At 43.2% G+C, this 21,852-nt stretch overlaps 1 protein-coding gene across 29 annotated transcripts in view; it reads right to left on the reverse strand.

Annotated features, from left to right (window-relative positions):
- TCF4 (transcription factor 4) overlaps nucleotides 1–21,852 on the reverse strand; it is a 427,786-nt gene that overhangs the window by 274,326 nt on the left and 131,608 nt on the right. For all 29 annotated transcript variants that reach the window (XR_013232983.1, XM_077346820.1, XM_077346828.1 and 26 more), the window contains 2 exons: nucleotides 16,014–16,075; nucleotides 11,013–11,109 (listed from right to left, as the gene is read on the reverse strand). Coding sequence is in view for 28 of the 29 variants with exons in the window: in XM_077346820.1 (XP_077202935.1) it covers nucleotides 11,013–11,109; nucleotides 16,014–16,075 (159 nt within the window). In the remaining variant the exon portion in view is untranslated. The remainder of the gene's footprint in view (nucleotides 1–11,012; nucleotides 11,110–16,013; nucleotides 16,076–21,852) is intronic.

Consider the following 21,852-nt stretch of genomic DNA (forward strand, 5'->3'; position numbering starts at 1 on the left):
GCCGAGAGAACAGCAGTAAATTCTTATTTGAAAGCTAAACTAAGTTCATCTTGATAAAGGATGGAAGCTCATTAACCATTAAAATGCCATATAAACGCTATTCTGGAAGCTATTTCTTTGGCAGGATTTTATGCGAATTGGGAATGCAGAAAAATAACCATAAAGAGGCACATGAAAATAAAGTGTCTGAGCAGCAGAGGAGCCTCTGCTTAAAGCTGCAGAAAACCAAAACGGTTTGGTTCACCGGGATTAGGAAAGAAAATCTGGGCACTTTGGACCTTTCAACCACAGGGATGCCTTGGTTTGAATTTGCAGCTCTAGCTCAAACTACATTCTAGCATCCCCCAAAGGGGGGAATTATAAAAGATTTAATTGTAGACAACCCCAGCATATTCTCTGCCATTGAATCTTAAGGGGGACAAGGCTGGAAGTTCACCATTGGAAAATTTGTTCTGGTTTGAAAAGGAGAGAGCTTAAATGGAATAAATGGCCGTTTCCTTCTCTTTTATTAAAACACATCCACAAAGTTCAGGGTTGTTTTGAGGGCTGACAAAAAAAAAATAAGTTTCTTCTCCTCTAGAGACAGAAGTACATCTTGGTCAGTGATTCCCATTCAGGTGAATCATCCACCAAGATGTCTTCCACCTCAAATAGGACTTTTTAAAAGAAGGGCACCTAAAACTAAAAATAGTTACCGCATTTGCCGGCGTATAAGACGACTGGGCGTATAAGACGACCCCCCCCCCCAACATTTCCACTCAAAATATAGAGTTTGTTACATTACATTACGGTACTATGGGCCACTATGTCTATCCCAACTGAAGTGCACCCGGCATATAGGACGACCCCCCCTACTTGGAGGCATGTTTTTCAGGGGGGGAAAGTAGTCTTATACGCCATCAAATACTGTAATTGAGAACGTTATGATGTGCTTTAAATCAAAAGACAGAAGAACATAAACTTCACTGAATACTAAATAGCACTAACACACACTTCTGTTCCTCATATTAGTATTTAGACAGCAATTCATTAGTGACCAGACGATGACACCACTGGACAGCCATGTACATTGGGCCCTGGACTGAGAAAAGGCATACTACCATTGCATTGAACTGTCCTGTAAGTTTCCTGACTACATCAATACTTTAATGGATATTTCTGATCCCCAATGTTTATATGAACACGTGATGACTGAGATACTACAGCATAAGATCTGATTCCCCCCCCCCAGTGATGAGCAGTGTTACGCCAGGGTTACCTATGGCAGGAGCTATTTCTCCCCTCTTACCACTTCCCTATTGGATGATATTTATAGGGGGGGGTGGATGTAGTGTATTTTTACTGCCATTTTTCTTGATCTATGTACTGTAATTTTTATGTCCCTTTTTATTTTAATGGGGTTTTATCGGGGTTTTAATCGTGGACGATTGTAACCCACCACAAGCCAGTCTCGGGAGTGAAACAACAACAACAACAACAACAACAACAACAACACAGCAATGTAATATTCTACAGGAGTTTTAAGTCTCCAGGTAGGGTTCATCATGAACATAAGCTGGATCCAAGAACGGCAATTAAATCCCACAACAGAATAGATCTTTCCAACTTTCCTTGTCTCACTGTAGCTGATCGTATTTCCCTCCCGCCTGCCATTCCTTAGGGTGGGGGTGGGTACTCAGGAATGGCAGAAGACCTGACCAAAGGGAGGGGGGGTTCTACAGAAATTACCTCATTCTTCATCCACAAAACAAAGAATCCTTCTGTTCAGGGAGGGACCATGACAGAGCCAAGGTGGTATTGCTCTTGTATAAACATTATAGTTCAAAATAAATAAATCCCTCACCTATAACTTGGTTACTTTGTCTCCTTCATGTGAATAACGCTAAAGATAATGATTATTTTTTTTAAAAAAGAACTATGTGTGCATGATCAACCTAACCGATTAGAGTTTGTGATTATTCACCCAAGAAAATAAATGGCTGTGACAGAACATTACAAGAAATCCCGAGTAACCTGTGAGCTCGAACAGAATTCACAATATCACGAAACAGCAGCCTCTCGGAACTTTGTGAAATTCACGTAGAGATATCCTGAAACAAACATACAAAACAAAACAAAAATGCTTCTTTCCAACAGAGCACTGTGAGGTTCAATATTCAGGACAATGGAAGAGAACTATTGTTTTTTTATTTTATATATGACTGAAATAAAGTAGGCCAAAGAGAAACATGCAACTTTCATTTTCATAAAATGCAGAATTGGAAGATAACATTAGATAATTCTGTTTATCTGCAGGTTCTTGGGGTCAGGATATTGCCATGACGAATTCTCTCCTTTTCTTCTCATTTTTAATGATTATGACCAGCCCCCCCCCCATTTGCATAAGAAGAAGGGCTGGTATTTATACACCGCTTCCCACTGCCTGAAAGAGTCTCAAAGCGGCTTACAATCTCCTTATTTTCCTCTCCCCACAACAGACGCCCTGTGAGGGAGGTGAGGCTGAGAGAGCCCTGATCTTACTGAAGAAGAAGAAGAGTTGGTTCTTATATGCTGCTTTTCTCTCCCCGAGGGAGTCTCAAAGCGGCTTACAATCACCTTCCCTTTCCTCTCCCCACAACAGACACCCTGTGAGGGAGGGGAGGCTGAAAGAGCCCTGAGATTACTGAAGAAGAGTTGGTTCTTACAGTTGTCTAGATCCTGCCGAACGTTTTTGCACATTCTAATTTTACTCCACTGAACTTGTAATCCTCAAACAAGTTGTTTTTGAAAACTATACATTATATTGAAGAGTTTCCTATCCCAGCTGCTTTTTCCTTTCTTTCCTCCTGTCCATTCCAAAAAACCAGACTGCACATCCCACCACTGCTTTCAGGAAGTGAAGCTGAGAAGAAATGCATTTGCAATATTTTACCTTTACATGGAGCTAGGTTAAACCAAAGCCCTTTGAAGCAACCCAGTCCTAAATATTCCAGCTAGGCCGCCTTGAGAAGGGGGACTGAATGATAATGAACCAGCAGCTGTCACAATATGACCACAGTAACCAAATCAAAATATCAACCACTAACCCAGATGAGATTCAAAAGGTCAAATGTATAAAGCCAGAAGCTTTCTTCAAGATCGCCCGAAACCTCAATCTAATCCTAGCAGTGAAATGTTCCATTAAGCTACAAGGGGGGCATGGAAAACAAGTTGCGGTATATTGGTAAATGATTTAATGTACTAGCGAGATAACCTAGGCAGAGGAGCTCACAAAAAAGGCACCTGAAAATTGAGCAGCAAATCTGGAATGACATGCACCAACGGCAGTATATTCTGTCTCCTATATATGTCTCCTGCAATACGTGAGCAGATTCCAACTGTCCAGAAAGTAACCCACTGATTTACTCTTGAAAACAAGAGTTTAATTGATTGGAAGATGAGCCAGAGAGCGATGCTTCCATAGGACACATAGAGACATTGGAAGGGCAATCTGGACGGGCTGTAATAAATTTAGCATTGCTAACTCCCCACTTGCACTGCTTGAAGTAAAGGATGAGTAAAACACATCCTTTGAAAGCACTTTAAAATTAACACTTGAAGCCAAGTGTGAGCATTGTAGGTCCACAACAACCACACCATTCCAACAAGCATTCGAGATGTTTGTGTATATTTACAGTAACAACCAAACTACATTATTATAGAACAAAATTGGGGGATCCAATAATTTAAAATAACCCAATTCACACAATCTAAACACAACAGCAATTTTGTGCGGCATATGTAAGCTAACCACAAGTTCAAGAGAAGAGCAGACATAAAATTACTTTATGTTTTAACGAAGACTGTTTCATGTATCATTGACTAGTTTTAATGTAAACCGCCCTGAGCCTTCGGGGAGGGCGGTATATAAATCTAAATAAATAAAATAAAATAAAAAATAAATAAATAAAAAATACCATTTCTATCATGGCAATTTTAACCCTGCTCAGTGTTTTTTGCAGGGTACCTCTTTGTTGCTCTATTTCCCAATTAAATCACTGTCCATTTGAGATGACTATATGCAATATATACTGCTGAAAAATAATCACCCTTCAGTTCTACGTGCCGAAAGAGTTCTATGGAACTAGGCATTATCCTGGCAGAGCTGCTTCCAAGACTGACGCAGGGTTTTGAGTGACAAAGAAAATTTCCTCCTGCCTGTTTTAGAACAGAAATTACCATAACTGTTCTAGTACAGCAGTCTCCAACCCCTGGTCCGGGGACCGGTCCTGGTCTGTTGATCAGTCGGTACCGGTCTGCAGCTCCTCCTTGTCCTCCTCCCCAGCTGCTGCCTCAGGGGCTGCCCTGCCACTCTGCCACCGGCTCACATTTGGTGCTGTCCAGCGGCCGCCATGGCTGGGGCTCCCCCTCGGCATGGCACTGCGTAGCTGTGCTCCCCAGCGGGTGGCGGGAAGTCAGGGGTGCCGGCAGGAAAGCAAGTGGAGCTGGGGCTCTGGCGGCGGTGACGGCCCTCAGCAAAAGACTGCCCCCCCCGGGCCTCAGTAAAATTGTCAAGCGTTGACCAGTCCCTGGTGATAAAAAGGTTGGGGACCACTGTTCTAGTAGATAGCATCTGACAGCAGGAGTGGTACCCCTGAAGCTCTCATTGGCTTTCAATATTATTAGCCACTGTATAATTAGCCACTGAACCACATGTACAACATACACTGTAATGTGAACACTGACTTGCAGTTGGTCCCATCTTTCTCACAGGCAAGTCCGAGAAGGAAATCCCAAGAGTATTGTTCTGTTTAGGCCAGGGGCAGTTCAAAGGCTTTTAGTGCCCTCAGTGGTGCCCTTTGAGTTTGGAACCGACCACCTCCTCACTCTGACCAGAGTGCATGCAGAGCTACCGAAACCCGGGCACAGACAGAGCCGGGCAGGCAAGGAACCACTGCTAGTTGAAACTGGTGGCATCCTGCTCTTACCTGTGTCAAAGCCTGGCTCTTGTGGCCTTCTTGCAAGCCTGGGGAAATGCATATCGACATTTGGGGGACGGGAGGCAAAGTTCCTTCGGGCCAGACTGGCCAGGGATTCTGGTTTTCTGGTGGGGAGGGGGAATCACCTGGCCATGATATTGGGGTGGGAAGGTAGTTATGAGTTTCCTGCATTGTGCAGAGAAGTCAACTGGATGGAGGACCCTTCCAGCTCAATGTTTCTATGATTTCCCCTCTGCCTTCATCAGGAAGTTGACCAAAGGAAGAGAGACTGGGAGAGCGCTCCCTGGCCACCAGCATGGCTGCTGATCATGTGGTATACCTGGGTGGCAGTTGGTGGCACCATCTGGAGCTGCCACGTGCTGCAGCTGATTCTGTCCTTGCTGGGACCTGCCCTAGGGCCCTCTGTTTAAATAGTGTTTTATTTTTCGGTTACACTCCTAGGGGTTCTGCCTCCTGAGCAATATTTGGCCCCTTTTCCACTCATTTGACCTTCTGGTGTTCTCTTAAAACCTATTCTTTCAGGGAAATATTTATTCCCCAAATCCTTTGGGACTAGATTTCTATGTTTTCTTCCACGGATGTCTTCCCTTCAAAGCTGTCACAGGGTTTTATGCTCATTTATTATGGTTCCTGGTTTTCTTCATGCTGTGTTTTTTATGTTTGTTTTATTATAAAATATAAAATAAATAATTATATTTTACCCAACTGCCTTGGGTACTCAATCAAATGAATAAATACTATAAAATAGATAGAAATATCCAACACCATCTGGCTCACAAAAGAACTGGTAGAACTGATCATGCCAATAAGATCTATTCCTGTAAGGTTCAAACTCAGATCTTTCTGGCGATGGTTCTAAAGTTACAGAACATATTGCTTAGTGAACTCTGTCAACCACTAAATAGTTTACAGAAGTTGCGCAAAATGTCGGGAGCAGAGTGCATAGATGTTTGGAGGTAATAATAATCAATTTTGAATTCTTACAACATCTCGGTGTTTTTTTTTAGAACAGTGGTATATGATGGTATTGATTTATTCAAAGTAATCTGCCTTGAGATTCAGTGAAAAAAGTTGATAAGTAACATAGATAAATAAATGTTTTAAAAATGCTCATCTTCATGTTAATGTGGGGTGACGTGGCTTTACTCATTAACGCCTACTGACAAACCATGGGGTCCGCATAGCTCTAAAAGAAGGACTCTCCCCACCCAATGTCCGTCGTACCACAATACCTACTGACACCTTTCCTGATGGCCACCAAGGTTTTTTGGGTATTTTTATTACAGTTTTTTGACCACCGATCCCAGCAAGTTAGTTCAGGGGGGTTACAGCAATGAAAACTATTGGGGGACTGGTTTAGAATTCTCTTTGGAAGTGATCGCCATCAGTTTTAATTTTGATAAGAGGTGTTTTATGGGTTTTTAAAGGAATTTGTTATGTTTTTTATCTTGTAAACCACCGCAAGACCTTCGGAGAACAGCAGTATAAAAATCAAAAAAATAAATAAAATACAATAAAATAAATCCCCAACATTAAAGCCCACCCGACAGTGAAATAAAACCTTACCCTGATCACTTGACAATCTCCCGCCCTTAGAGGTTTAATGGGGTAACCTGCTGTCCGGACTAAGATGAGGAGGGCCCCCTGATCTCCTAACCAGCTTGGTGTAGTGGTTAGGAGTACGGACTTTTCATCTAGTGAGCCCAGTGTGATTCCGTGCTCCCCCACATGCAACCAGCTGGATTACCTTGGGCTCACCACAGCACTAATAAAGGGTGTCTGTTGTGAGGAGAGGAAAGGGAAGGCGATTGGAAGCCACTTTGAGACTCTCTTTGGTAGAGAAAAGCGGCATAGAAGAACCAACTCTTCCTCTTAATTGCTCTGCTTTGGCCTCAGACAAATATCTGGTAGAACAGCTCTGTCTTGCAAGCCCTAAGGAACTGTGGAAGCTCCCTTCCAGGAGCTCGTTCCACCAGGTGGGGCCTTTTAGAAAGTGAGCAGGACCAGGTAGGCTTTTGCCCACCAAGGCTTCTTATTGGCCATTGGTGATTTGATTGGTTGTGCAGACTTTTAACAATATTGCTTGGGGGACACCAGCACAACACGAGGATTTTCAAAGGGGTAGTCAACCTGTGGTCCTCCAAATTTTGTATTAGGTTAGATTAGGGCTAGTCAACCTGTGGTCTTCCAGATGTCCATGGACTACAATTCCCATGAGCCCCTGACAGCGTTTGGGAATTGCAGTCCATGAACATCTGGAGGACCACAGGTTGACTAGCCTGCATTAGGTGACTGAAGATAAACTGCATCAAACGGGCTAGGGGGCCCTGATCTAAAGCAGATTTGTGGCAGAGTTGCCGTTGCAAAAAGAAAGGGGAAAAAAATGTTGCGAGCCGCTATTTCAGAAGTTTCCACTTCTCTTCAAGGATAATGCAAACACGAAGCTGACTACTCCTGCTATCATAAAGTCCTTCCATCCCACAATCCTAATTTATTAGTTATATATCATTTTCGCATAAACAGTGATTTCAGAATTTTTATGAACTACAATAGAAATGCAAACTAAATGGATGAAAGAGCCATTGAATTTTTAAACCATCCACTTTTATGGTTCCATTTTAAATATCTGAGCAGAGGGTTCTCCCAATTGCCATGAGTTTGATCCTAGCTGCTGCAACAGAAGCATAAAATATTCTCAAATATACAAAAACACAACACAGGTAGGGGGCCTTCTTAACATGTCCAGGTCGCGTAAGGCTCCTTAAATGTCCATGCCCTTGAAAAGAGGTTTCCTTGATCAAAGGATTTCGCCCTCACTTGTCTAAAAGACACCTTTCTAGGAGTCAGGATTGAGATCTCTGCCTTCCCTCTCACCAACTTCACCTCACAGACAATTTTGCTACAATTAGGTAAACTGTCTAGACTGTGGCATAGGCCCTCTGAGTTCCAAGAAATCCCCAAGCTGGAAAATGTGTTGTTGTTGTTAGGTGCGAAGTCGTGTCCGACCCATCGCGACCCCATGGACAATGATCCTCCAGGCCTTCCCGTCCTCTAACATTCCCTGGAGTCCATTTAAATTCACACCCACTGCTTCTGTGACCTCATCCAGCCACCTCATTCTCTGTCGTCCCCTTCTTCTTTTGCCCTCGATCGCTCCCAGCATTAGGCTCTTCTCCAGGGAGTCCTTCCTTCTCATGAGGTGGCCAAAGTATTTGAGTTTCATCTTCAGGATCTGGCCTTCTAAGGAGCAGTCAGGGCTGATCTCCTCTAGGACTGACCGGTTTGTTCGCCTTGCAGTCCAAGGGACTCGCAAGAGTCTTCTCCAGCACCAGAGTTCAAAAGCCTCAATTCTTTGACGCTCAGCCTTCCTTATGGTCCAACTTTCACAGCCATACATTGCAACTGGGAATAGCAAAGCCTTGACTAAACACACTTTTGTTGGCAGGGTGATGTGTCTACTTTTTAGGATGCTGGAAAATGTAGCGTTCCATAAACACTCAAATGCCATGTTTCAGAAAAGGCAGCTTATCTGACAGACCAGCTCTTTCATTAGGGCCAGGTGCACAGATAGAGAGCATTCCCTGGTACAGGGAAAGAGATGGCCTTGCCTCCCACAATTAAACATGAGGCTCACTTTGCATTCCGGGGAAGGAACAGTTTGGGAGAATTTTGCTCTGACTGAAGAGTTCCCAGGATTCACTTCTGAGGCAGATATACTACTCGAGCAAAGGACCAGGAAGAGCTGTCTAGATTTTTCCCCACAAATTTATATTTTATTTTCAAATACCCACGTTGGGTATTTTACTCTGCTTTGTACTATCCAAATGAGTCTCAAAGCGGCTTACAATCGCCTCCCCTTCCTCTCCCCACAGCAGACACCCTGTGAGGTGAAGCTGAAAGAACTCTGAAAGAACTGTTCTGTGAGAACAGCTCTAGCACAACTGTGACTGGCCCAAGGTCACCCTGCTGGCTACATGGGGAGGAGCCGGGAATCAAACCCAGCTTGCCAGATTAGAGGCCGCCATTCTGAAATACTACACCAAACTGGAAACCCCCTTGTGAAATCTTCTATTCTTCCTAGCCCTTCTGCCTTCCATCTGCAAACCAGTCCGGTGAAGTTTCAAAGAAATGGGGAACAAAGTGGATTTGGGTGAACTGTGCCACCTAAACAGATGCGAATTAAAAGAGAATCTGCTCTAATTACCAAAGTACACTTTACATTAAGGTAACAAAATGCTGTTGAATGTAGGAGCTAGATCATTGGTTCCAATGGAAGGCATGGCTTATTACACAATAACACACTTGTCAGAAGCTGTTAGTTTCTTTCACACAAACACTCAAGCACACAGAAGATCAGAATTTGTATAGCGAAATCCTAAACGGTTTTACATCCTTCTAAGACCATTAACGTTAATGGACTTTACGGGGTTTACCTCCACTCAGGATTGCAATTCTCGAAATGCTTTTGGAGCACTCAGACCGAAGGTCGGGCATTCAAAACACACGAGCCTTTTCAACTCTGCATTCCCAGCCATGTAGACAAGCAAGTATTCCGGTGACTTTTCAGCAAATACAAAAGGCCCATTATCAGTTTAGGTTTGAAAATCAAGCTTCCTCCAATACTTCAATAAACACAACCGTTGTTTTTCCAGCCTTTCTAATCAGAACATGTTTGTTCAGGGCTTCAAAAGGTGCTTGCAAAAATACCTTCTCCCCCTCCCACCACAACAAACGTATTGTTAAACCACAGAAAGCATAATTTTCTTGGTGAAGATTACTTTTGGGGGGGGGGGGCGGCGGGACATTCCTCATTGAAGGAAGCCCAAATAAGGGGAGACAAAAGAAACAATCCCTTTGCGTTACAAAAAAATTAAGTAGAAGGGTCTTAACTGAAAGGATTACTCAACGCCATGGGTTTCGCAGAAGACCATGGGCGCACAATAAGTTTGCATCTACATTGCCCGGAGTCAACCCTAATATAGCGTGAGTTCAGAAGGGAGGGCCAGAATTCCCTTGTTTTTGTTGGCTCAAGCCAGCCTCTTGAAATGAATGTTAACTACGTTTGCGGGTGACGACATACACGTTACCGCTAGCTTCTGGGCTGTCCCACCTGTTAAACAACTCACAAATGTTTCTTCATAATAAAAGACAAGGAATATTTCAGAGGACTTATATTGGTCTCGGAATGATAAATCACAGTTACAATCCAGTGCTTTCCTTGGCTCCGGTCCAGTTGTTTTAAACCGAAGCATCTCAATCACTCCTTTGATGAGTACACAGGAGAAGGGAGCGATCTTGGCGAGCGAAAGGGATTAGTAATATATATATATATTTTTACATCATATATTTATCTTAACCAAACTCATTTATCAAGCGTGATTACAGAGAAGTTGCTATCTGCACTTGCAAGTAATTAAAAACTTTCTTCTGACAGACAGAGTTACGGCTGTTGAAAGAGATCCCCGCGAGTCAGAAAGATAGTGACCCAGTGAGTGAGCTGACTGCGAGGACACGCTCCTGCCAAATAACACTGGCTGTCAGAAGCAGAGCATGCAGCAGACACGTTCAGTTTTAATGTGGAAGTTTACAGCCCAAAGACTGCAAGTCCCCAGGGGGGTGAATTCACACTGTTATCCAAAGAAACCCATTTGAGATTACGGATAGCTAACCTTCTGTCATTGGGCTGCTGAAACAAGTACCCCGGTGCAATCAGTTCTGTGTTCTTTGCGCGTCCAATTATTCAATTACTATTTCATTGCTAGCGATTCATGCATCTCAAGAAAACACCTGATACGACCCTCACTGAGAAAAAAACGGGAATTGCAGTATATTCTACGTATATAATAAGCAATGCTTGGGATATTTCGGTGAGGCTGCGAAACAGACTAAAATTCAGCATCTCACACAATCAAACTGCCAAAGACAATATCAAAACATTGTTAACAAAGCTTGGAAGAGGGGTGGGGAAAGAGAATAATCTGCCTCCATTTTTTTTTTTGAAAGCCAACCAGAAGAAAGCACACAACCCAAATAGGAATGTTGAGATCCTCTTACTTTGTATTCTGGAATTCACAAAAGGAGGAGATAGATTGTCGTGTGATCCAAGGTCCCTGTTTGTCATATGTTCATACGGAGTTCCATCTCCATAGTTCTGTTAATGAATTAGGAGGAAAAATTAAGTATAAAAAAGTGCATTAAAGTATATCACAGAGATATGTTCCCAATATATTATGAGTAGAAAAACAGTATAGGAAATTAAAAAAATTAATTGTAATAATTGTATTCTTATATTCTTAAACATTACAAATCAGTCTTAAACATATTCCATGAGGACAGAGCAAAGAAATATATGGGTCTTCCCCACTGACACAACAGATCAACTGGAATTATGTGGCTTAATGCCCTCGCTGTGTTAAGTTCCATTTAGCCACAATACTGAGGACATTGGCAGAGTTTGGTCTGCCAGTGTCACTGACCCATTATAGACGGGCCAGAATGCCTGCACTGGCGGCGGCAGGGCATTAGGGAAAATCCCCGATTATGCAAGCCCCCGCTGCCAGCACGGGCATGGCTCGGCACAGGGCCACGGAAGGCCCGTGTTATAGAAACGCAGGAACTTCCGCAGCTTCCTAGATGCTGCGGGTGCCTGCAGGGGCTGGGGCGGGCCGGCACTGTGCACGCACCTGTGGGCTCCGCGGAGGCACTGAGTTGGCAGGGGCGTCCCCCTGCCCCTACCAAAGCATGTGGAGGGGGGCCGGCCCGTCCACACCTCCCCCCCGGCCGCTACCGCTTACCCTGCTGGTCCCGGCGCAAAGCATGTGTGCACGCACTACGCCGGGGCATCCCCACATGTCCTACCCCCTGTGTTCACAGGGAATGGCGGGGCAACTGCCCTGCCGCAACGGCACGGCGGCAGCACTGACTAGCTGCCGCCGTGCATAAAGGGTCTATGTTGTGTTACCTAAACACTTGGTGTTATATTATCTCTTTGTGTGCGCATATGTGTAACTATAATACCAATTTTCAAACTGTTCAAATTGTTATTTGTTATACTTATAGACTCAATAATGATAAATACTAAATGTTAAAATTATGTATTTTGTTGATGGGAACTTCCACGCAAGTTTACTCTAGGCAATTCTGGCTCAGTGGAAACCTACTATTTTCCTACTGGTTGTTTCATTATTACTTCTCAACCTTGATATACTAATTAGCCGTGCAATCTGTTAGTTGTAAGCACAGTTTATTCTACTTTTGCTCTGATTGTTATACTTCTACCTGAAGGCAGCAGGAAAAGAGGAAGGCCCAACGTGAGATGGGGTTGACTCTCTAAAGCAGGGGTAGTCAAACTGCGGCCCTCCAGATGTCCATGGACAACAATTCCCAGAAGCCCCTGCCAGCATTTGCTGGCAGGGGCTCCTGGGAATTGTAGTCCATGGACATCTGGAGGGCCGCAGTTTGACTACCCCTGCTCTAAAGGAAGCTACATCCCTCAGTTTTCAAGACCTTACTGAGCAAGGGCATTTTGAAGGGCATTCATTCATAGGGCTGTCTTAAATCAGAAACAACTTGATGGCCTTTAATACACATAAACTTGTCTATGGTTTTAAGGGAAATTGTTTTATGGCAACTATATTTATTTCGTCTACAATTACGCTGCTATTATATATAGATGATGATATTTTATTGAAGAGTTCTGTGTTTTCAATATAACGAATTTGAACGTTAACAGCCCAGCATGTTGCTAGTGATAACTGTGTGGGACTGTTTCTGCCCAAATAGTACTTTTTTGTGTTTTTATAATTTTAACATTTACCTGCCTCTCTCACAAGGAGGAAGGGGGAGGGGGGAAGAGACAGCCCAAAACAAAATTAAGGTGCTTGTTGTAAGGCAGCATGGGTAGCCGTGTGTAACTCCCTCTCTTTAGTGCTGGGGGAAATTGAAATTTGGATTGCTGAAAACCAACAGTACATTTTCTAAGCAAGGTTTTAACCTTACGATATCCATCCAACCATACACCTTTGGAGGGTATAACTCTTCTTAGGGTTGCTTTGTAATGCATTTACACTTTTAAGCTGTATGCATGGCACAAATTTATATGCTATGTTTTAAATGTTAAGGCAGGAACATAAATTTAGGATTTATAAAACAGTACTGCATATATCTCATTTCCCCTTTGCTTTTTTTCCCAAAAAGAAAGGAAGGAACACCTGAGTTTGTTTTTCCACTGGCCTCCATAAATCCAAAAATTTTATATCTCTCACTCTCATCGGCCACAAAAACCAGTGATTTTACTACTAACAACAGTCTGCTGCTCACTATCAATAGGGATAAATATGTGAGCATTGTAATACGAGACAGAAGTTCATCCACATAATGCGCTTGAATGTCAGACTTGACAGCTGAAGCGATTGGCTTGTGGCTGGTTAAGCAGGAAGATCCAAGTATGCTTTGACGTCTACCATTAGGAGCATAGTGTCAAAAGGCAAGGCGGTGGATGCCTCAACTTTTCAAATGAGTAGCCGTGTTGGTTTGAAGTAGCAGAATAAAATCAGAGGCCAGTAGCACCTTTAAGACCAACAAAGATGTGAGCTTTCGAGTGCAAGCACCCTTCGTCAGACTATGATCTTCTTACAACTTTTCAAAATGTCCTAAGTATCATCATCACTGGCAAAATCCCTTTTACCCCAGCAAATCATCCTAACTAATCATCTAACCCAGGGATAGTCAACCTGCGGTCCTCCAGATGTTCGTGGACTACAATTCCCATGAGCCCCTGCCAGCAGACGCTGGCAGGATATCATGGGAATTGTAGTCCATGAACATCTGGAGGACCACAGGTTGACTAGCCCTGATCTAACCTAATACAAATTTGAGAACGAACCCAAAGTCTACAAATAAGTAACTTCAAGAACAAATGCGACGCATTGAAACCATGTTAGGCAATGCGCAACCCCCCTAACTCTTTATACAAACTGCCTGTGATAGTGGGAAAGCTGAAAGTTTGGGCTGCAAATGTGGGATTTATCCACTGTAGCATCTCTAGTCAAATCTTCTTAGCAAAAAAAAAAAATTACAAAAATTCAAAACTAACAATAAATACAATAAGAACACGAATAAGCTTTTTGGAGAACATCAAAACTAACCACAACATTGCACCTTCATAAAAGTGCCCTCCAAAATAATTTGTTCTTCCATACATTGCAAAATAATAATAGTAATAACGTGGGAGCTTCTCTGACCTCATCGTGTGTAGGTCAGGGCTGGGAACCTCCGAACTGGGTAGCCACCCATTTTCACTGTTTGCAAGTTGTGAACTTCAAAGCCCCTCCTTCTATAAGTGGAGCTGCTGCTTCAGAGCAATTTAGGCAGAGAGGGGTCTCTGCTCATCTGCGTCCAATTTAGGCCCTATGCCTGCCTCAATAAAACATGCAACACCCATAGACGTGGTGCATATGTCCTCAATTACAGCTACAGCAGAAAAACTCTCTAACTTCCGGTTAGTGGTAGGGGAGTACATTTACACTCTAAAATATAAATAAAAATAATTACAGGATTTAATTATATAATTATTATATGAATTATTATAACAATATTGTTGTTGTTAGGTGCGAAGTCGTGTACGACCCATCGCGACCCCATGGACAAGGATCCTCCAGGCCTTCCTGTCCTCTACCATTCCCCGGAGTCCATTTAAGTTTGCACCTACTGCTTCAGTGACTCCATCCATATAATTGTATAAATAATTAGATGATGTATAGTGAAATGGTTTCACGACAGTCTTATGTGTGTTAGAAACAAAACAGATTGGGACCCTTTGAGTAATCTCACAATGTTTCGGCAAGGGCTGTGTTAGTTTTTAGGATGATTTGTTTTAGGAATTGTAAACCGCCCTGAACTTGCTAGCTGAGAGGGATGGTATATAAGTAAAATAATACATAAATGTACAGAAATGATCCATGAACCATACTTTTTTGGGAAAAAACACTCTACTAAGTTGAATCCAATGGCACCTTAAAAGGTAAAGGTATGCCCTGTGCAAGCACTGGGTCATGTCTGACCCTTAGGGTGATGTTCTCCAGCGTTTTTATGGCAGACTCAATACGGGGTGGTTTGCCAGTGCCTTCCCCAGTCGTTACCGTTTACCCCCCAGTAAGCAAGCTGGGTACTCATTTTACCGACCTCGGAAGGATGGAAGGCTGAGTCAACCTTGAGCCGGCTACTGGGATTGAACTCCCAGCCTCATGGGCAGAGCTTTCAGACTGCATGTCTGCTGCCTTACCACTCTGCACCACAAGAGGCTCTTAATGGCACCTTAGAAACCAACAAGACTTCTGAGGTATAAGTGAGACAAAACTTCCTTGATCAGATTCTACTGTAGCTGAAAAAGGAAGCTTTGGCTCTCAAAAGCTCATGCTCCCAAACTCTTGTTGGTCTCAAAGGTGCTATTGGACTTGACTCATGGCTCTACTGCAGACCAACCTGACTATTCTCTGAAACTTTTTTAAATGACTTGATACACGTACCTTACTAATTTCTCAGCACTATACTATGACAACGTTTTATATATTTCTACATATACTTAGTAATAATGTTAAGAAACACATAATGATAATAACAGTGGCAAAAAAAAATAAACCAAAGAACTAATCTGGCAGATTTCCTAGAGTGCAAAATCGCATGAACTTCATATTACATCGACTGTGTCTGTAAATGAAAACATCTGGAAAGATGACTATAGGAAATGAAAAGTCAACAGCAACCAAAGAAACAGCTTCCAGGCCAGAGAAATCACAGGGTAATGGGTCCAGGGCTGATAGCAACAAGAGCAGCAAAAATATATATTGAAGTTTCTTGCTACCTGTTAGCTTCAACAGAGCAGGTGTCTCAAATTCAGCTATGGGATCAGATAAGAAGAAATTCTGGGAAAAGGTTGCTCAGTAGTGAGATTTGCATGTACATTTTCCTATGCAATCGGGCGTAAAACTCACATTTAGCTCTTAAATTTACATATACGGGAAGCCTGGTGAGGAATAAGAGATTAGATATACTTACCCTGGATGGACTCGGATGTCCTCCATTCCCCCAGGACCCTGAGCTCGTTCTGTCTTCTACATCTAGGGACAAAAAGAAAAAGTTCTTTAGGCTTTATTGCAATAATTCTTTCCTTTTGTATAGGCACTTTTAAATTAATGTTTCAAATTAATCTCCTGTTGCCTTTAATTAAGAACGAGGCACAGGGCTACTACGATGACAGTGGCTTCTGACCCAACCACTTAAATTAACTCATTTAAATTCACAGCAGAAATGAACTGGACCCTCAGGAACCAGAGGTTTGCACGTCGAAATTATTCTAGTCACTCAGTCTTTCAGAAGACTTTTAAGGAGTGGCTGGAAGTCACTGACGGAAGTTGAATCCAAATCGTAGCACAAAACCCACATTGGTTGAAAAACGGGGAGTAGACAATGAACACACGACAAAGTGTACAGGTGCTAGGCTCTTCTTGTTCTCTTTCTTTCCTTTTAAAGGGAATACTCTTTCAACAGTTCTTTCTACCCTTATTTTGGGAGCATCCTACTTAGAAAAAACATGCAGCCTAGTTCTGCTGTGGTTCAGCAGACTGGAATTTGGACGAGTTGAACTTGAATTTCACCGCTCAGCCAGACAGCTCTAAGGAATCCCTTTTTAGAACTGAAATCAAACATTCCAATGGCCAGACAGACGTGGTGGAAGTGGTGCCCTGTGTTCTTCGTCAAATCCAGACTGGAAGCAACCACAAAACTACATACATAAGACATACAGCTAAAACAGGTTGAAGCGCTGGGGGAGGGGGGGTTTGACTCAGCAATGCCCTTCCTTTATTGGCTGTTCCCCCCACCCACCCACAAACCATGGCTGGTTAGTAAGCCAACGCAGTCCTTGTTTTAAAAAAATCTAACGTTTTTTTTAGAGTACATTTTTGTCCCGTAGTTCCTCCAGGGAACTAATGACAGCATGCATACATAGTTTTCTCTGTAGCACCATTTCATCTTCATAATATGTGAGGTACATTAGAACAGTGGTCCCCAACCCCCGGTCCGGGGACCCGTGCCGGTCCGTAGATCAGTCGGTACCGGGCCACGGCTCCTCCTAGTCCTCTTCCCCAGCTGCTGCCTTGGGGGTTGCCCTGCCACTCTGCTGCCGGCTCACCTTTGGTGCTCTCCGGCAGCCGCCATGACTGGGGCTCCCCCTCGGCGTGGCACTGCACAGCTGCTGCAGGCAGCGCCCCCCAGTGGGCGGCTGGAAGTCAGGCGCGCTGGCAGGAAAGCAAGCGGAGCAGGGGCTCAGGTGGCGGCAGCAAAGTCCCTTGGCAAAAGACTGCCCTCCCCGGGCCTCAGTAAAATTGTCAAGCATTGACTGGTTCCCAGTGATAAAAAGGTTGGAGACCGCTGCATTAGAAGGAGGAACTGGCCCAGTGTGTTTCATGACAAGCAGAGACTGGATTCCAGGTCCCACTGCAATACTCTTATTCCTTTCCTACATGGGCTCTGTCCCACCTTTCAGTTTATACAAGTCTACAAGGGAGCAAACAAAACAACTAAACCCCGCATTAATCATCAAAACCCTATAAATTTATATATTAAAAATATCAATCACCAAATCAATTGGAAAATTAATAAATCAAGTAAAATCAGGTAGCAATCCAAGGAGAAATCGGTAGTCCTGGATCTCCTGGTTTCGTGGTCAGGAGCATGGACTTCTAATTTGGCGAGCCAGGTTTGATTCTGCGCTCCTCCACATGCAGCCACCTGGGTGACCTTGGGCTCGCCACAGCACTGATAAAGCTGTTCTGACCAAACAGTAATATCACGGCTCTCTCAGCCTCACCTACGTCATAGGGTGCCTGTTGTGGGGAGAGGAAATATGAACGCAATTGTAAGCCACTTTGAGACTCCTTTGGGTACAGAAAAGTGGCATATAAGAACCAACTCGTCGTATTCTGCTTCTTAGCTGATAAGTTCAACTATTCTCCTAAACAGTACCACTGATGCTAAAATACCATCAAGAGCTCAACAGTCTTGTCATTACTGGTGACACAACTCTATCCCATGTGGCCATCCATTAACTTTCACAGGTACTATGATATGGAGAAGGGCTCAAAGACATTCTTGTACGCAGCTAGTTCCATATTATAACAGCTAGTTCTTTAAATCTAGACAAATGTAAACAATAAATAAATATTCTGGAATCAAATAATTTGGGATTTTAAGAGTGAAAAATAGAACTTTTAAGTTTGGCCTCATAACAAATCAACAACCAACTGGTTTACTGCGACTTAAAAGACAAAGACGAGGAGCAATGAATTCAAATTATGGGAAAGGAGGTTCCACTTAAATATTAGAAAGTATTTTCTGATGGGGAGGGCAGTTGGTAGATAGAATATGCTGCCTTGGAGGATGGTGGAGTCTTTTCCATTGAAAGTTCTAAAGTTCTTAGCAGGACACTGGATGAGCTCCTATCAGGAATGGGTGCTTTCTAAATCTCTGAGATAGTGTAGGTGGGGGCTGGACTGGATGGCCCTTAGTGGTCATTTCCAGCTCTGTATGATTCTGATTAAAAAATGCCAGCCCCCAAACAGGGGGAGGAAACTGGTTCTCTCCACTGTCTCCTCCTGCTCAATATCTCATCAGATCACCTCAAACACATTTTAAAAAATTAAGCAGCCATTTATTAACTCAGATCATTGATTTATCTAGGGTAGTACTTTTTACCCTCAGCACCAGCAGCTCTCCAGGGTCTCTGGTCACACCAAGACCATATACGCACTGGAGGTTTCATGCTGAGCTGCAGGCTGTAGTCATGGCAGGTTGCCCCACCTCTTCCTCCACCCACATGGGGGAGCATTTGGCCCGGTGCACCTCATCCACCCCTGATTTGTGTTCTTGCATGGAAGCTGGGGCAGTGAAGTTCCCAGTGCATAAACGGTCCATGTGATACTTTAAAAAATAACACTTGAACCTGAGACCTTCTGCATGCAAAGCAGATTCTCTGCCACTGAGCCACTGCCCTTCCCCAATGGAGCCAATGGACTTGGCATAATATGATCCATTCAGCAAGTTCCAGTAAATGACCAAGCTGTGTCATTCCAGACATTCCCCAAGGGTGACCTCATACAGAGAACTAGTTACAGGAGACTGATCTGGAATTAATGAAAAATATTCACAACTGCTGCTCCTTTTCAGGAAAGCAGACATTGTGGCAAACAGACTAAGGTGGTTAAAACAACAATGCCAGTCCGTGTGTTGTCACCTGAACATCCAGGTATAATGGCAGACTCTGGAACGTGCCCTGACTGCAAGCTTTGCCTTAATGAGTACATGTGACACGGGTTGGACACCTATCTCTGTATCTTATTGGTTCGGAATCAACAGGTACTTCCATGATGTTTGGATTAAGGTCCAGTTTGTTTACCATACCAAATCCATCAGTGACTCTAAACAGTGATTTATAATCTCCATTGTATCGCCTATAGCCAGATTGAAAGAAAAATAGAATCTACGTGGGCATGATGATTGGTTTTATTCTACAAATGAGTAGGCAATTTCATCCTAACATTTTATGCTGATGTTTAAAAAAAAAAACAACGGGATCCCTGAGACAACCTAAAAGGCAATGGACGCAGCAATGTTAGTATATTTATTGGCTGCTTTTCTCCACCGATCTAAAGCAGAAATATCATAAAAGTGTTTTTTGGGGGGGAGGGGGGAAACCCCAAAAAGAACAAAATGTATGTTGGGGCTCAGGTTTGAATGGGATAATTCTCCAAAGCAATGAGAAGAAGAAGGTTGGAAGAGGATGGTCTACAGGAAGGAATGACCTGTGGATGCTGATCTTTTAACCGAAAGTTGTTGTATGGATGGAGAAGGAGAAGGAGAAGGAGAAGGAGAAGGAGAAGGAGAAATGCCACTTTTCTGTACCCGAAGGAGTCTCAAAGCGGTTTACAATAGCCTTATCTCTCCTCTCCCCACAACAGACACCCTGTGAGGGGGGAGGTGAGGCTGAGAGAGCCCTGATATCACTGCTCAGTCAGAAGAGCTTTATCAGTGTCGTGGCGAGCCCAAGGTCACCCAGCTGGCTGCACCTGGAGGACTCACCAGATTAGAAGCTGCCACTCTTAACCACTACACCAAGCCAAGGGCCGAGAATACTTTGGTTCCTGATCCTTCCCATTCAGCTCAAATCTAATCTCTTTCTCAAACAATAATTAAGGTTTCTTTCTGCCTTTATTGGAAGGCAGTACTAAAAAAAGTACCAGTATCTCCAAACCACCTCCTATTAAGCTGTACATCAGAAAGAACTGGAACCAAGCCACACTGTACACACACACACACACACACACACCCCTTCAGATCTCAATGAGGTGCACTGGAAAGATGTCATAATTTATGGAATCCAATGGGAACATAGTCCTTGCATCTATCGATAATTCAAAACAGGTTGTACAATATGCATGAAAGGATTGCCAAGCAAATAAAAATGCCTGCTAGTTTCTCATTCCACATCTTAAAGTGCTGCCCTAAGCCAAGATATAGCCCTTTAAGTCCACTAAATTCATCAGGCTTAGAAAATGTAATTTTGCTTAGGATGTAACTCTTAATAAAGTCACCTTCTTATAAACTGGAAGCCTACTATGATGTTACAACAGTCCATCACTGCCTGATGCATCCACAGACTCAAGTTTAAAAAAAATATTTTAAGGATAATTTCAGAGAGTAGACCTTTTGGTCTACAGCAAAACAGCCAGATTTGAGCGCAGGTTTATCCAGGGGAGGGAGAGAGATTTCCAAATTGTTTATTTCCCCTCTGCACAATTTATCTTAAGTCCTCAACTCGTATCCTCAGTCAGGAAGGAAGCAAGATCAACCATCCTGGCACAGAAACACATTCTCATATATTTAACCCTGCATTGCTAGGTAATTACTAAATTGGCCTGCTGCCGCTTGAAAGCATTTTAGAAAGATTCGGTGTAGATAAAGTACGGGGCTTGTTAGTTTTCTTGTTCTTTTTAATTCCTACTTGAGGCATAAGTTGATATTTTTCTAGACCATTATTCCACACTGCACTGTATACACACAGACAAATATATACACACACATAGACACAAACACAAACACGTATATGAAAGTCCGTAGCCTAAGCCCAGGGGTAAGAGTTGTTCATTTTGTTCTCCACTATGATTCTTTGTAGATTATGATGGAACAAATTGCGTTTTGTAAAATGGAGCATGTAACACCCACCTCACAAAGGTGCTGCACAGCTAAATTAATTACATGTTAAACTGCTATTAAGACCTCTTTTGCTTAAAAAAAATTGCTACAGGGAATTTAACTCATTACTCTGCAAGCCCATGTGTCTCCTTGATGTACATGGAATCGGGGTCACAAATTCTTCACTTTCACTCCCCTACTAAAAAGTACGTCCTATGTTCTGTTTCTGGGAAGAAAGCCTTTGCCAATCGAATTTCATACTTTGTTTCATCGATTCCTAGAGCAGAAGGGTAGAGAATACAGGGAAGTAAGGAACAAGGAGGAGTACACAAATGTGCTTCTATGGGAAGAATTCTAATTGACGCTTGGCTGTTGTCTGATTTTATTGACCTTAGGCCACCTGAGAAGGTAAGCAGGCCGGTTGCTTCCACTGGCATCCCAAATGGAGCCAGGTATCCCTCATGGATAGTCAAAGACAGTGCATTGTGTGCCTCAGGGTAGGTCATGGCTGTTTGGAGGTTGCATCAAGGCCCAGGAGAAGAAATGGAAGTCCCTCAACTCTACTGTCAAAGGCAGAGTCCATTATGCGCTTCATAGCATACTGAAGCATGTTGCAGTAAACTTGCCTGACTGCTCATTAAAAATG

This window comes from Paroedura picta, chromosome 7 (genome assembly GCF_049243985.1).
Source record: "Paroedura picta isolate Pp20150507F chromosome 7, Ppicta_v3.0, whole genome shotgun sequence".
Classification (NCBI taxonomy): Eukaryota; Metazoa; Chordata; class Lepidosauria; order Squamata; family Gekkonidae; genus Paroedura; species Paroedura picta.